Genomic DNA, 13,725 nt, shown 5'->3' with positions numbered 1-13,725 from the left:
CAACACTTTTAAGCTCAAAACACTACACCCCCTCCAATCTCACTTTTCAAAATCCACTGTGTATGAACATAAAGTACAATAATGTGTCACAATGGCATCAAATTATAGAAATACATTAGCAACAAGCAACCACACATAGTTACACGTTACACTACCCGAAACAAACAAATGGCTAGCAATATAGCTCGTATTCCCTTACAATAAAGAAGTACCACTCACTCTTATGAAATCATGCATAACAATGCAGGGATAATCAAGAGATGCACACTATCAGAAGAGAAGTTCTAATCAATATGCATCAAGTACCATAGGCTTTCCTTTATTTTCTATACCTTAGCATTCAACCAATCAAGTTAGGATCACTATAGGACTTTTCTTAGCTTGTAATGTAGGCTTGGGGGCTAGAATGATGCATATAGACATATCAAGTGACTAAGCTTCCTTAGCACCACACTAACCTTGAGGTCTCACATATTAGCCAATTATTTTTTTTTTCCATCCTTATTTCTCCCTTTTTATTCTTTATTACACATTAAGGTCGGGTGTGGTATTTTATTCCTTTTTTCTTCTTAATTTTTCATAATTATTTCTTTTTTTTCCTTTTATTGTATACCACACTCATTCCTACTAACCTTTTCTCTTATTTTACCCTTCTACATAGCCATTTTACACTATGCACCCTTATGATAGCCACCATAAACTTAAGCATTTTTCCTAAGTTGAGGTGTACAATGTCAAAGAAGGACCCAGGCCAAAATAGGTTCATTATAGCACAAATAGTAAAGTGAATAGGTAAAATAAGAAAAATAGGCTACACTACTCAAAACAGGGATAAAAGAATACAATTCACACATGAATAGTCATTTAAGAAAAATGTGGATTGAAATAAAAAATAGCCTATTATCCTTTCCTAACTGATTATCTTTTGACCTAGGCAAAACTAACTAGACAAGTTTTGGATTCAACATGCAAAGGGAAATAAGTAGCATCCCACATACACATAGCACAGAGTCAATATTACAAGCTACTACCTATCTGGTTCATGCAATTGTCAGCAAGTGATTGTCATGTCCCTAATCCAAATTCCATAACAAGATCCACAATGTTCACACATATATATATTAACACAGTTGTAAAACACAAACTTGGAAGGGTATTATTTTTCTCAAAAATCCATAAAAAGATGGTAACTGCTTAAATACTTAAAAATCTCCTAATTTCACAAAACATAACATAATACAAAACAAAACACAATACAAAACACAACACAATACTACATAAATTATCCTATACATGCCAATTTTATAACTATACCATGGCCGATTGGAAAAGAAACATGGCAACAAAACCCCGTGGCGGCTATGGTACATCCCACCCCAACTAAAAAACTACACACTGTCCTCAATGCACTAAAATAAAAAAACAAAGGGAAGTGAGAACATACTTGGGATGAACTAGGCACCCATGTCGTGGGTGTCCCCAGATAGGGGTATATCAGCTGGCATAGGCGGTGGTGTGGTAGTGCTCTACTAGAGGATGCAATCGCTGCGAGATCTATACACCTCTACCTATCAACAATCGTAGAATCAATCAACGTATGTCTAGCCTATTTAATGGCCTAGTTATATGGCATATCAGGATCTTACAAGTCTCTTATGTGACCTCTATTGGACCCAACTATTGGGACCTCCACATCATCCTCCATGAAGAAATAAAACTGTCTCAGTGCATACATAGGTGATATCCAAACCACTAGGGGTATAACTGAGGGAGTGGCTTCTATATGGCTCTTTATGAAAAAGCGTACATCTACTTGTAGTACATTAAAATCCTCCCTCATCATGACTAGATCTGGTTTATCTGTCTTAGTGAATTGGGTTGTAACCCATCTCTGAAACTCATCAAGACATTCATAAAAGTCATCACGTAGCTTAGATAGTGCATCTCTAAGGGCGGCCTCCCATCTAGCCTTTGCCTGCTCAAATCTAGTCCTAACCCCAAATTTTATCTGCTCATATGAGGTAGTTATTTCAATTGCAACAACCCTTAACCGAGCATCTGTTTCCCTCTAATTGTTCACTAAGCTCTATAAGAACTCTTTAGATATCGTAACCATACCTATAGCAGAAGCTATAGTGGATTAGTGAGGAATAGTCGGTATTGGATAAGAAACCACCAAAACTTGGTCTCAAAGATCAATGTACCCTTCATGATCACACCATGCCCCTCAATCATGGGGTAGAACCAGCGAAAGGTAAAATATAAATGGATATCCACCAACCATCTCAAACCTCTATCATCTGTTCTCAACTTCCCATATAATATGTCAATCACATGCGACTCTCAATTTATAGTCGTACTCAACTGTAGATATGGGAGTGAAGTAATCTAGATTAAAAATGAATCAATGGATAGTCTTGCTAAAAGATAAACTCTGATCCCTCTATCAAGTATATAGTCAAGTTGTGGTTGCTCTATGAATTTTACCAGGCCTGGATCTTGGTCTATAGAAGGAACTACTGTAGCTCAATAAAATGCATAAAACTCATATACCATGGCCAGTTGTAAGAATGAAGTGATCTGGTCATCCACTCTAACTGATATTGATCAAATACAACTCCTAACTATGGTACTATGCTCATCCTAGATAGATCAATATGACGCTCCTCATAAATAACCCTCTTTCGCCATTCGTCCTCCAAAATACGATTGTCCATATAAAATATCTCTTGCATCTTCTATACACAACACCTTGGATTTTTATCATCAAGAGATGCCTCTGAGACATGTTGGGTACAATACTCTGCTCCTGTTGTATTGGTGCATCATTGGAAGCCTACTCTATACTTTCCCCAGACTTGGTTACCTCTAACTATTGAACCTATATGGAGATAACCTCCTCAGACTGGGGTACCGCTGATGACTTCTTCTTCTCAACATTCTCAAATAAATCTTGGGACCCCTTTTCAGACTGGGGGCCACGATCCAAAACCTATAGAGTACTCTCTAAATCTATCTCCTTCTCCTCATTATTATCATCGGTAGATGAGTGTGTGAGGGTTATATCTGGGATGACTTTATGCGTGTTTGGGATACAACTATCCAAGTAGCCTGGTGCATCTACCCTCTATTACTATGCATACCACCCCTACTACGATGTCTCTACATTGCTGCCTCAGGTACTCCACTGAACCACTACAATTGGGAGACTCTGCCCATCTCCTTGAGGTATTGTCCTTCTTCTTCTTCACAACTTTAGGTGCCATATGTACCTAAAAATGATTTGTTAGTTTCAAACTAAAATGAAGGACATCAAAAGTTGAACAAAAACTCAAAATTCAAAAAGTTTGAATTTTTCCTTAATTTTCACAGCTCTATAACTTTTTTGAAATCCCAACAAGTCCAATGTAGAAAAATATGTCAAGAATAATGATTTTCAAAGAAAATTCAACTTCTCAACTTGTGGTATTACTCTACTACTTCAAGTTTAACTTCCAGTTAGGGCCTAACCAAAGAATTCCATTCAAAATAAGGCCCTACATTATGATTTTAGTCTACTTCAAGGCTCTTACATACAAGCATGATAGAATCTATATATTTTGCATAGGAATAAACATATCAACTTGTTTAAAAAATGAATAAATCAATTCATAATTTACCTTTTTTATGATTAACCAAAAGTGAACAATGAAGAACTCAAGAAAAATCAAAGTTGGAATTTTCTTTAGTGTATTGGGACAAGTTGGTATCTCTAACAAGTGTCAATTTGGCTTTTACTTAAGTGTGAAGTTAGTTTATGTTTAAAGAGAAAAGTTTGAATAATGAGTTGGGATGTGGTTAAGGATGTTTAAATAAGGATAGGGGGCTATTTCAGGACATATATAAGTGTTGGTAGGCCCAAAATTTTAATGAAAATTTAGGCCCACTTTTGACCTGGCCGCGGTAGTCATTTACGCCTGCCACCTGTGGCCAGGCCTAGGGTGCAAGTGCCACCTGCGGCTATCAGGAGCAGGGTGCAAGTGTGATCTTGGGCATATTTAAATGTTCAAAGCACCAATATGCACCGAGAATAAGATTTGGTTCAAGAATATTAGTATGAATTTTTAAGTATAATTCAGCCTTTATTTTGTTTCGTGCCTAATGGATATGATTAGTACTTTCAACTTCAAAATCATGAAGAATTGTACATAATTGGATACAAAGAGGATATGGAAGTAGTGAAGAAATGTAAGGGAGTTAAATTAAGATAAAAAATGGAAGCTGGAAAGTAGGAACCCTCATTTGAAGACACTTAGCATCGCGGGGATCAACAAAATAGCAATGGTCAAATTCCAGTGAAGGTTCACAAAACTACCGCGTCACGGAGTAGTTTCATTTACCAAATTTGGCGAACTGAAGGTTTAGTGCATCGCGGAGGATGAATATTTCGCAATTGTCCCAATCCAGTGGCTCTCCGTGATAGTGGCGCATCACGGTGAGGGTGTATTTTACAATTGTCAGGGGTTATTTGAGCTCCATGATTTCCTAGAGTTTAATGGGAAATAGAAATCAAAGTCATGGCACGACGCGCCGTGTGGATTAATCGGGAATATTTTAAGTGTTTTGTCCCTTCTATAAAAGGAAAAATCCAAGTTAATGTCACACCCCTAGCCTAGCCTAGGCATGGAGGACAAGAACCATTTTGAGTGTCAGTTATGTGGCTAACATATATACTATGAGAAGGAGTTGAAATTTACAAATAATGAAAAGGGGCTATGTACAACTATGACCACGTATGGCAACTAAACACTATCTACGAAGCCTCTAAGTGAAATTGTAATTGTACCATAGAAGGTGGTCGGGGAAGGACCCCAACATACCTAAACTATAACCGAAAACATAATTAAAAAGTACTAGATGTTTCTTCGCTCTAGGTAAGAGAGAAGCTCATCGACTGCTTTGCTGAATACGGATGAGTACCTAGTATAGAAGTCTGTTCATCGATACATCTAAGCCTGTATTCACAGAAACACTGCCCCCCCAAATGTAGGGATGTTAGTACATATAAATATGTACTAGCATGTAAAGCAGATAGAATAAAAAGTAAGCCTATGAGGATGCTCAATGAGTTAAACAATAGAATGATCAACTGAGGATGACTGAATACTAGAACCTCTTATATGAAACTATAACTTATGGAATAACGGGTGACAAATACACCATATAAGATTGTTACCTATCTGTTTACCTTATGAACTTATCATATAAGCACTTATGAATAAATTATCATTATTAAGGGCCTAGAAATTTGCCTAAGTGATGACTTGTGCCTACTTTTAACACAAATAATCATATGATAGTCCACCAAGGGCACTCTATGTCAAGTGTACCATATGTGTTATCCAAATACTCCTGATTATGATGTTATACGTATAACTGTAACCGCGGTCTGATGCAGGGTACGCCCCTCCTTGGGACTCACTATAAGGGTCTGCCCGCAGGCCATATGTGCCATATATTGGCTCAAGTCAGGGGAACTAGTCCAATCGACTCCAAATACAAATGATGCCACAAAGGTAGGTGCGTCACACATTTGGGCTCGCTATAGTGGTCTGGTCTCAACTGTGTGCACAGAATTACGTTGCGCATGTGCCAAGCCAAACCTATGATACCCTCCCGTCGTTAACTTTTACAAATAGAATTTTGTTCGCCTATGCAAGTATATATTATATATTAAGGCAAATATTGTTTAGTTATTTGAGTAATGCTTTCCATATACAATTGACTTCTTTAGTAGTATCGAACTATTAAAATGCTTGTACTTTATATCATCACATGACTATATCACTATATGATCTAATATTTTAATGCAACTATAGTATGGCCATTTATTCTAATTTATAGAATATGGAGATATACTAGGTGACTTCTGAGAAATCCTAATGAAGACAAACCAACTCTATAGATACTTGACTTGACGGGAGTAGTACAAATGTTTAACCTCAACAAATTCATACAAAAAGCATGAATATGAGTAATTTTAACTGAAAAGGATATGTGGTCATGTACTAGGAATAAAGAAACCAAAAACTCTATTCACATATATCAAGTAAACTATCTCGACTATTTTAGGAGAAACAAATGATTACAGGTGGTGCCTCAAAGGCGAAGGAGGTTTTTGCTTTACATACCTCAATTCTGAATTCCACAATATACAACGGGCTGCCCCTTTATCTTACAATAGGAAATCTCGAGGACTTCATAGATAAAGTAGATTTGCGGGTTCCAAATGACCCCAAATATTCAATCTACATAATCATAATTTATTCACGTCATACTCGACTACGAAATGAAATAATTAAATCACTAAGACATTTTATTGAACACCTAGTGGACATAAAGCTCCATAACCTTCGTTAATGGTGTTTACACAATCACCAACTTCTATTCTTGATAAATAAAATTCTCTAAACATACTTGCATATAGAACGACTTCACTGCTAGCGAGTTATCAGTTCACCTAATACATAATTCCATCAATTCTATCCAATTTCAACTTTTTCCTTTTATTCAAGAACACTAACTAATCTAACCCACTTCAAGATATAGTGTAAAGATTCAAATTAAATAACCCCAAATGCTTATCTATAATCATATTCAAAAATAGGATAAACAATTTACCTTTTAGAGCTCCAATTCCAACTATAGATACTATAAATTACTTCTTGAAATTCTCTAAGGTTGCCACAAAATTCTTGAGCTTATGATCCTTAAAATGAGGTTATCCTGTCTCCGTTAACAATCTTTTCTTGATAGCTTAGTTTAACTCTCCTTGTTGAAAGGAGAGAAAGAGAAGAGAGAAAGAGAAGAGAGAAAGAAAAAAGAGGAAGAAACATAGTAGTAACGTTGGTTCTTGTTCTGCTAGAAAGTTCCAGTAGATGATAATGATATACTCCATTCCATTTTTCTATTAATAGTAATTTTGAAAGAAAAATAATAATTAAAAAGTAGCCCCCACATAATTTTAATATTACAACAAATACATACAGATATATAGATATATACATATAAAACAAATATAAGGAGGCATCAAATATCGATATAAATAACTATCTTGTACCGCCCTTGCTAATACTTAATATTATACTCTTCTACAATGTTAAATTAGATTCAAAATTTTTTTTTGAGTTGTTACAGATAATGTGGGGGAATTTTTGTGAAGCAGAGCAGCGGTGGAAAAGCAAAAATTTCTCACTTTTAAGGTTCTAAAATATTGTTTTAAATTTATTTACTTTAAGTTTTGTTTTGGGTATTATTTATTACTTATTTTGGATGATGAATTCAAACATGAGTAGCTAAACACCCTATTTCTGGGGTTGAGGCTAAGAACATGATTACTCTTTAATATTCTTATTCGTAGTTTCTTTTTGGAGTATAATCTGAGTTGTTCTTAATTTATTGAGCTGACTATTTTAATGATTGGCCACCATTAGAATAATATTATATTTCTATGTAAATTCGGGAGGAAAATTATAGGATAGAAAGAAGAAATTAGGGAGCAAGGTTCTTATTCTTTTATAAAATAAGGGACTTGAATTAGCATCTGGGATAGTGATATACCTAGAAGCCTTGCTTGGTTCACTTGCAAGAAGACAACTTCATGACTTTAGAAGATTTGTTGTAACTCTGCGGGAGTTGTAGTTACAACATTCAATAGATTGAAGATTTGAGGTCAGGAGATCGAGATCGTGGCATAACCCTTGCTAACCAGCAACCCGATAACCAATTAGACTATGATAAGTATAGAGAATTGATGACGTTCATAATACCTCAACCTTGGAATCATCCTCATCATTGATTACAACCGTTGCTTACTTTGCTCTAGTTATAATTAGTTATTTCTTGTTTAGTAATTTACATTTTATTTACAGAATCAAATTAATCTTGATACCATCAAATAATTAATAATCAATTGTCTTGAACTAAAGATTGAATAAATTTCTAATTTATTAATCCTTTAGGGTAGAGACGCAACAAGTTTTTGGCGCAGTTGCAAGGGATCAAATAGAATTAGTAAATTACTTTAATTTTTGTTCTTTGTTAATAAGTTTAAGTGTTAACAACTTGATCTTAGCTACTGAATTTTTGTAGGTTTACCAGAACATTGGAATGACTAGGGATAAAGAGTTAGTAGAGTCCTTTGCAGAACGAGAAGTGATTTTTCATCAGAGATGAAGAGCTCAATACTACACTAAATAGGGACCGATGGCTGAAATACGCGATCCTATAGTTGCTAATCCAAATGTTGGAAATGGTCAGTTGTTACTATTTAACCAGTTGCAAGACCTTTTCAAGAAGTGGCAATCCTACTTACGCACCTCATGACTAATAGTATTCTGAAGCCTAAACCAGGAGGTCGGTGGGAATTAAAACAAAATAGTGCAATTATTGAGATCTGTGAGAGAATTTTAGGGACTCTGATATGAGGATCTGCAGCAACACTTACAAACCTTCCTGACATAAGTGATACATATATTCCTGAAGATGTAAATGCTAGTTATGTCAGATTGAAACTCTTTCTCTTTTCTCTACTTGGGGAAGCAAAGAGATAACTACTTGATGAGCCACAGCAATCCATCACTACATTGGAAGATTGTTCTCGAAGGTTTCTCATTTATTTTTTCCATCTCAGAAAACTACACGATTTAGGAGTGTGATATAGAGTTTCAAACAAAAAGATGGATAAAATCTCTACCAAGCTTGGGAGAGATTCAAGGGCATGCTCAGAAGTTATCCTCATCATCATCAATAGAATAATGTTTTGGTGCATACATTTATAGAAGGCCTTGAGTCTAATACAAAGATTCTCTTGGATTCAGTAGCAGGGGGTCAAGCTTTGGAGAAAACATATAAAGAATTGTATACCTTGCTGAGTAGAATTGCATAAGGGAATCCTGATTAGTAGGCAGACTCAAGGAATGCTCCCAAGAAGGTTGTAGGGTTTTAGAGGTTGATTAGTTTACTGCATTACAAGCATAGATTGTAGCAATGTAGAACCATATGTCTACTCAACTTAACAACTTAAAGTTGGGTACAACACAACCAGCAGCCACAACAAATGTAGTTCAATAGGTATCTTTATGGTGTGAAGTTTATGGAAGTGGTGAGCATAAAGCAGATGCTTGTTCTGTTAATCTAGATTCAGTCAACTATGTGGGAAATGCAAATCATCAGGGTCAATAGAATTTTGGGAGTACATACAATCCAAATTAGAGGAACCACACTTATTTCTCATGGGGTGGAAATCAGGCACAGAATACAAATCAATATAAGGGACCAGTGCAACCAAATCCATAGCTGGTTTAGAATAATTAGGAAACTGCTTTGAATAGTAATATAAAGGAGATGCTTAAGAAGTTTATGGATTAATAAGCACAGTTTATGATGGATATAAAGGCTCAATAGGCACAGTTTGTAGCTGAGTTGAAGAGTCAACAATTGATCATAAGAAATCTAGAGTTGCAGTTAGGTCAAATCGTAGGATCACAACATTGCTTAGCGACATTGAGGCTAATCCTAAACAGGTGAATACAGTTACAACAAGGAGTGGGCTGTAAAATAAGGAGATGGTTCAGGAGCAGAATAATCTCGTGGTCACTAATGATAGGTTACAAGAAAATAAAAAATTAGAAGTAAAAGAAAAAGAGGCTAGTGAGGAGATTCATGTAGAGGAAGACTATTACCTTACCCTTTCCTTAAAGGGCTAGAAAGCATCAAGAGGAAGCCAGTTTAAAGAAGTTTCTAGATCTTCTAAAATAAGTCCAAGTAAACCTTTCTCTTGTTGACATTCTGTAGAGTGTGCCAACATATGCTAAATACTTAAAGGATATTATTGCTAATAAGAATTGGTTAACTGAATATGCTACAGTTGCACTTACTCAAGAGTGCACGTCTAAAATTCAAAATAAATTGCCCACAAAATTGAAGGATCCGAGGAGTTTTACCTTGCAGATTAACCTTGGTCAATCTATTTGTGCACGTAGATTGTGTGACTTAGGGGCTAGCAGAAATATCATGCCCACATCATGGTACTGGAAGGTGGGCCTTGGAAGCCCCAAGCCCACGTCTATTATGTTGCATTTGGCAGACAGGTCACTTGCTGGACCAGATGGTATTATTGAAGATGTACTGGTGCAAGTTGGATCTTTAATCTTTCCTGTGGATTTTATGATTCTTGACTTTAAGGCTGATCCAGTTGTTCCATTTATTTTTGGGTGACCCATTTTAGAAATAAGACAGTTACTCATTAATGTGGCAGCTGGAAAATGATAATGCGAGCACACGATAAAGTAGAGGTTTTTGATATGTACAGGGCATTGAAATTGCAGCCATATATGCGGAGTTATCCTCAATATCGGTTATTGATATTTCTTTGGAGTGGAAGTTGCTTTTGTCTGATGATCCATTAGAGTGATCTTTGATGGATTATGATTCGCATAGGGATTTGGAAGCATTAGAATTGGTCCAGGTTATAAATTTGGGTATAATTAAGACAAATAAAGTGATGATCGAGCCTTTGAATCGACCAATTAGTCCATCACTTAGGCCTTCAGTTGAAGAAGCTCCTAACTTGGAGCTTAAGGTTCTTCCTCCTTACTTACAATATGTTTGCCTTGGCGATCAAGATACCTTGCCTATTATTTTGTTTGCAGGATCCGATGTACAGGTAAAAGAAGCTATAGCAGTACTTAAATAGAGAAGAAAGGCAATTGGTTGGCAGATATCTGACATTTTAGGAATCAATCTAGTATTTTGCATGCACAATATTTACATAAAAGAGGGGTACAGACCTAGAGTGCAGAAACAAAGGAGGTTGAATCTTATGATGAAGGAGGTGGTCCAGAAATAAGTGATCAAGTGGTTAGATAGTGGTATTGTATATGCAATTTCCAATAGCAAATGAGTGAGTTCGATGCATAGTATACTAAAGAAGGGAGGAATAACAGTAGTGACAAATGATGATAATGAGTTGGTTCCCATACATACAGTGACTGGTTGGAGAATATATATAGATTATCGGATGTTGAATGAAGCAACTCATAAAGATTACTATCCAATTTCCTTCATTGATCAAATGCTGGATAGATTGGTAGGGAAAGAGTATTATTATTTTTTGGATGGGTACTCTGGCTACAATCAGATAAGCATAGCACCGAAAGACCAAGAAAAGACCATGTTCACTTGTCCATACGGTACATATGCTTTCAGATGCATCCCCTTCAGTTTATGCAATGCACCTGCTATATTTCAAAGGTGTACGATGGCTATATTCTCAAACATGGTGGAGGAATTTGTGGAGGTATTCATGGATAATTTCTCGGTGTATGGGAATTCATTTGAAAAATGTTTGTGAAATCTCAATAAAGTTCTAGCTCGATGTGAAGACACAAACTTGGTGTTGAATTGGGAAAAGTGCCTTTTTATGGTTAAGGAAAGAATTATCTTAGGCCATAAAATGTCATGTAAAGGGATGGAAGTTGACAAAGTAAAGGTTGAAGTGATTGAAAAGTTGCCTCATCCAGTTACAGTCAAAGGAGTGCGAAGCTTTTTGGGACATGCTGGGTTCTATAGATGATTCATTCAAGAGTTCTTAAAGATTACAGGTCTCATGTGTAAATTGTTAGATAAAGAAGCCAAGTTTGAGTTTGGAGCTGATTTCCATGAAGCTTTTGAAAAGCTTAAGAAGAAGTTGATGGAAGCACCTATTTTGATCACACCAAATTGGGAGTTACCTTTTGAGCTAATGTGTGATTCTAGTGATATTGTAGTGGGAGCGATGTTGGCTTAGAGAAAAGAGAAGATATTTCGATCGATATACTATACTAGTAAGGTACTGAATGATACTCAAGTTAACTACACAGTTATAGAGAAAGAGATGTTGGCTATGGTATATGCATTCGATAAGTTTCGATCTTACTTAATTGGTACCAAGGTCATTATTCATATAGACCATGCTGCTATTAGGTATCTTGTAAACAAAAAGGATGCAAAGCCATGACTAATTAGGTGGATTCTACTACTTCAAGAATTTGATCTTGAGGTGCGTGATAGAAAGGGAGCTGAAAATCAAGTTACTAATCACTTGTCAAGGTTAGAAAATTGAGACCATATTATGGATGACTTTCAGAGTATCAAGGAAGACTTTTTTGATGAGAAGTTGTTATTAGAAGCAGTTGAGTTCCCATGGTATACTGACATTGTAAAACTGATAGTTTATGGGGTGTATTCTTCCGAAATCACCTCGCATCAAAGGAAGAAATTACTCCATAATTCTCGTGCTTACATTTGGGATGAACCATACCTTTTCAATCAGGGTCCAGATGGACGGATTCATAGGTGTATCCCAGAGGCTGAATTTTCAAAGGTGTTACAAAATTGCCACTCATCTCCATATGGTGGACATCATGGGGGTGAAAGGATTGCGTGAAAAGTGCTGTAATCAGGATTTTTCTGGCCGACTCTGTTTAGAGATGCAGTGGTGTTTGTAAAGAGTTGTGATCAATGTCAAAGGTTGGGTACTATATCTAGGCATCACAAAATACCCTTAAACACTATTTTAGAAGTAGAAGTCTTTGATGTTTGGGGGATTGATTTCATGGACCATTTCCTACCTTCGAAAGGTAATTTGTACATTCTTGTTACAGTTGACTATGTCTTTAAATGGGTGAAAGCTATGATGAGTCCTACTAATGATGTAAGAGTGGTGCTGAAGTTTGTGAAGAAGAGTATATTTTCCAGATTTGGTACTCTAAGAGCAATAATTAGTGATGGAGGTACGCACTTTATCAACAACCGGTTTAAGAATCTTCTTGCTAAATATGGTGTTCGACACAAGGTTTCCACTCCTTACCATCCTCAAAAGAGTGGACAAGTAGAGGTATCTAATCGGGAGATTAAGCAAATACTTCAGAAGACCGTGAATGGGCAGACAAAAGATTGGGCGAATAAGCTGGATGATGCACTTTGGGCATATCGAACAACGTACAAAACACCCATTAGGACATCTCCATATCTATTAGTGTATGGTATGGCATGTCATCTTCCTGTAGAGTTAGAACACCAAGCATATTGGGCTGTGAAGAAGATGAATTTTGAGATGACTGCCATGGGAGAAAGAAGGTTGTTAGAACTGAATGAGCTTGATGAGTTTAGACTCCACGCCTATGAAAATGCCAAGATTTACAAGGATAATACCAAAAGATGTCATGATAAGCAAATTCAAGTTAGGGAATTTGAACCCGGACAACTTGTGTTGTTGTTTAATTCCTGTCTTAAGTTGTTTTCGGGTAAATTACGATTGAAATGGTCTGGACCTTTTAAGGTGGTATGTATGACACCCCATGGAGCTATGGAGTTGTGGAATAAAGAGAAGATGGAGAAGATCCTTATAAATGGACAGCGTGTAAAGCATTATTGGGCGGATCACCCAGACAAGCACAAGGAATCTATCACTTTTACTGATGAGTGATGACGAGCTGAGTCGTGCCACGACATAAAATAAGATGCTATGTGTTAGGAAATCCACACATGTATTGTAATAGGTATTTTAATTTTTGGATTGTAAAATCAAAAATAAAAGAAAAATACAAAAAAATGAGTCGTGCCACGACCAAAACTAAGGCACTAGTAGGAGGCAACCCACTTTTACTTACAATTTTTGTTGTTTTTGTTTGAGATTGCAGGGAA

The 13,725-nt window shown here is 36.3% G+C and overlaps 1 protein-coding gene and 1 non-coding gene across 2 annotated transcripts; one reads left to right on the top strand and one right to left on the bottom strand.

Annotated features, from left to right (window-relative positions):
• Nucleotides 1-8,680: 8,680 nt before the first annotated feature.
• LOC124899019 lies at nucleotides 8,681-8,787 on the bottom strand. Its single transcript, XR_007056158.1, has one exon. It is a non-coding gene; the product is annotated as a small nucleolar RNA R71 (small nucleolar RNA).
• A 3,847-nt stretch (nucleotides 8,788-12,634) lies between these two features.
• LOC124898499 lies at nucleotides 12,635-13,507 on the top strand. The gene has a single exon (XM_047412137.1). The coding sequence runs from the start codon at nucleotides 12,635-12,637 to the stop codon at nucleotides 13,505-13,507; it is 873 nt and encodes a 290-aa protein (XP_047268093.1).
• The last annotated feature ends 218 nt before the right edge of the window (nucleotides 13,508-13,725 follow it).

Source organism: Capsicum annuum, chromosome 5 (assembly GCF_002878395.1).
Source record: "Capsicum annuum cultivar UCD-10X-F1 chromosome 5, UCD10Xv1.1, whole genome shotgun sequence".
Classification (NCBI taxonomy): domain Eukaryota; kingdom Viridiplantae; phylum Streptophyta; class Magnoliopsida; order Solanales; family Solanaceae; genus Capsicum; species Capsicum annuum.
This window is presented reverse-complemented; position numbering and strand designations above follow the sequence as displayed.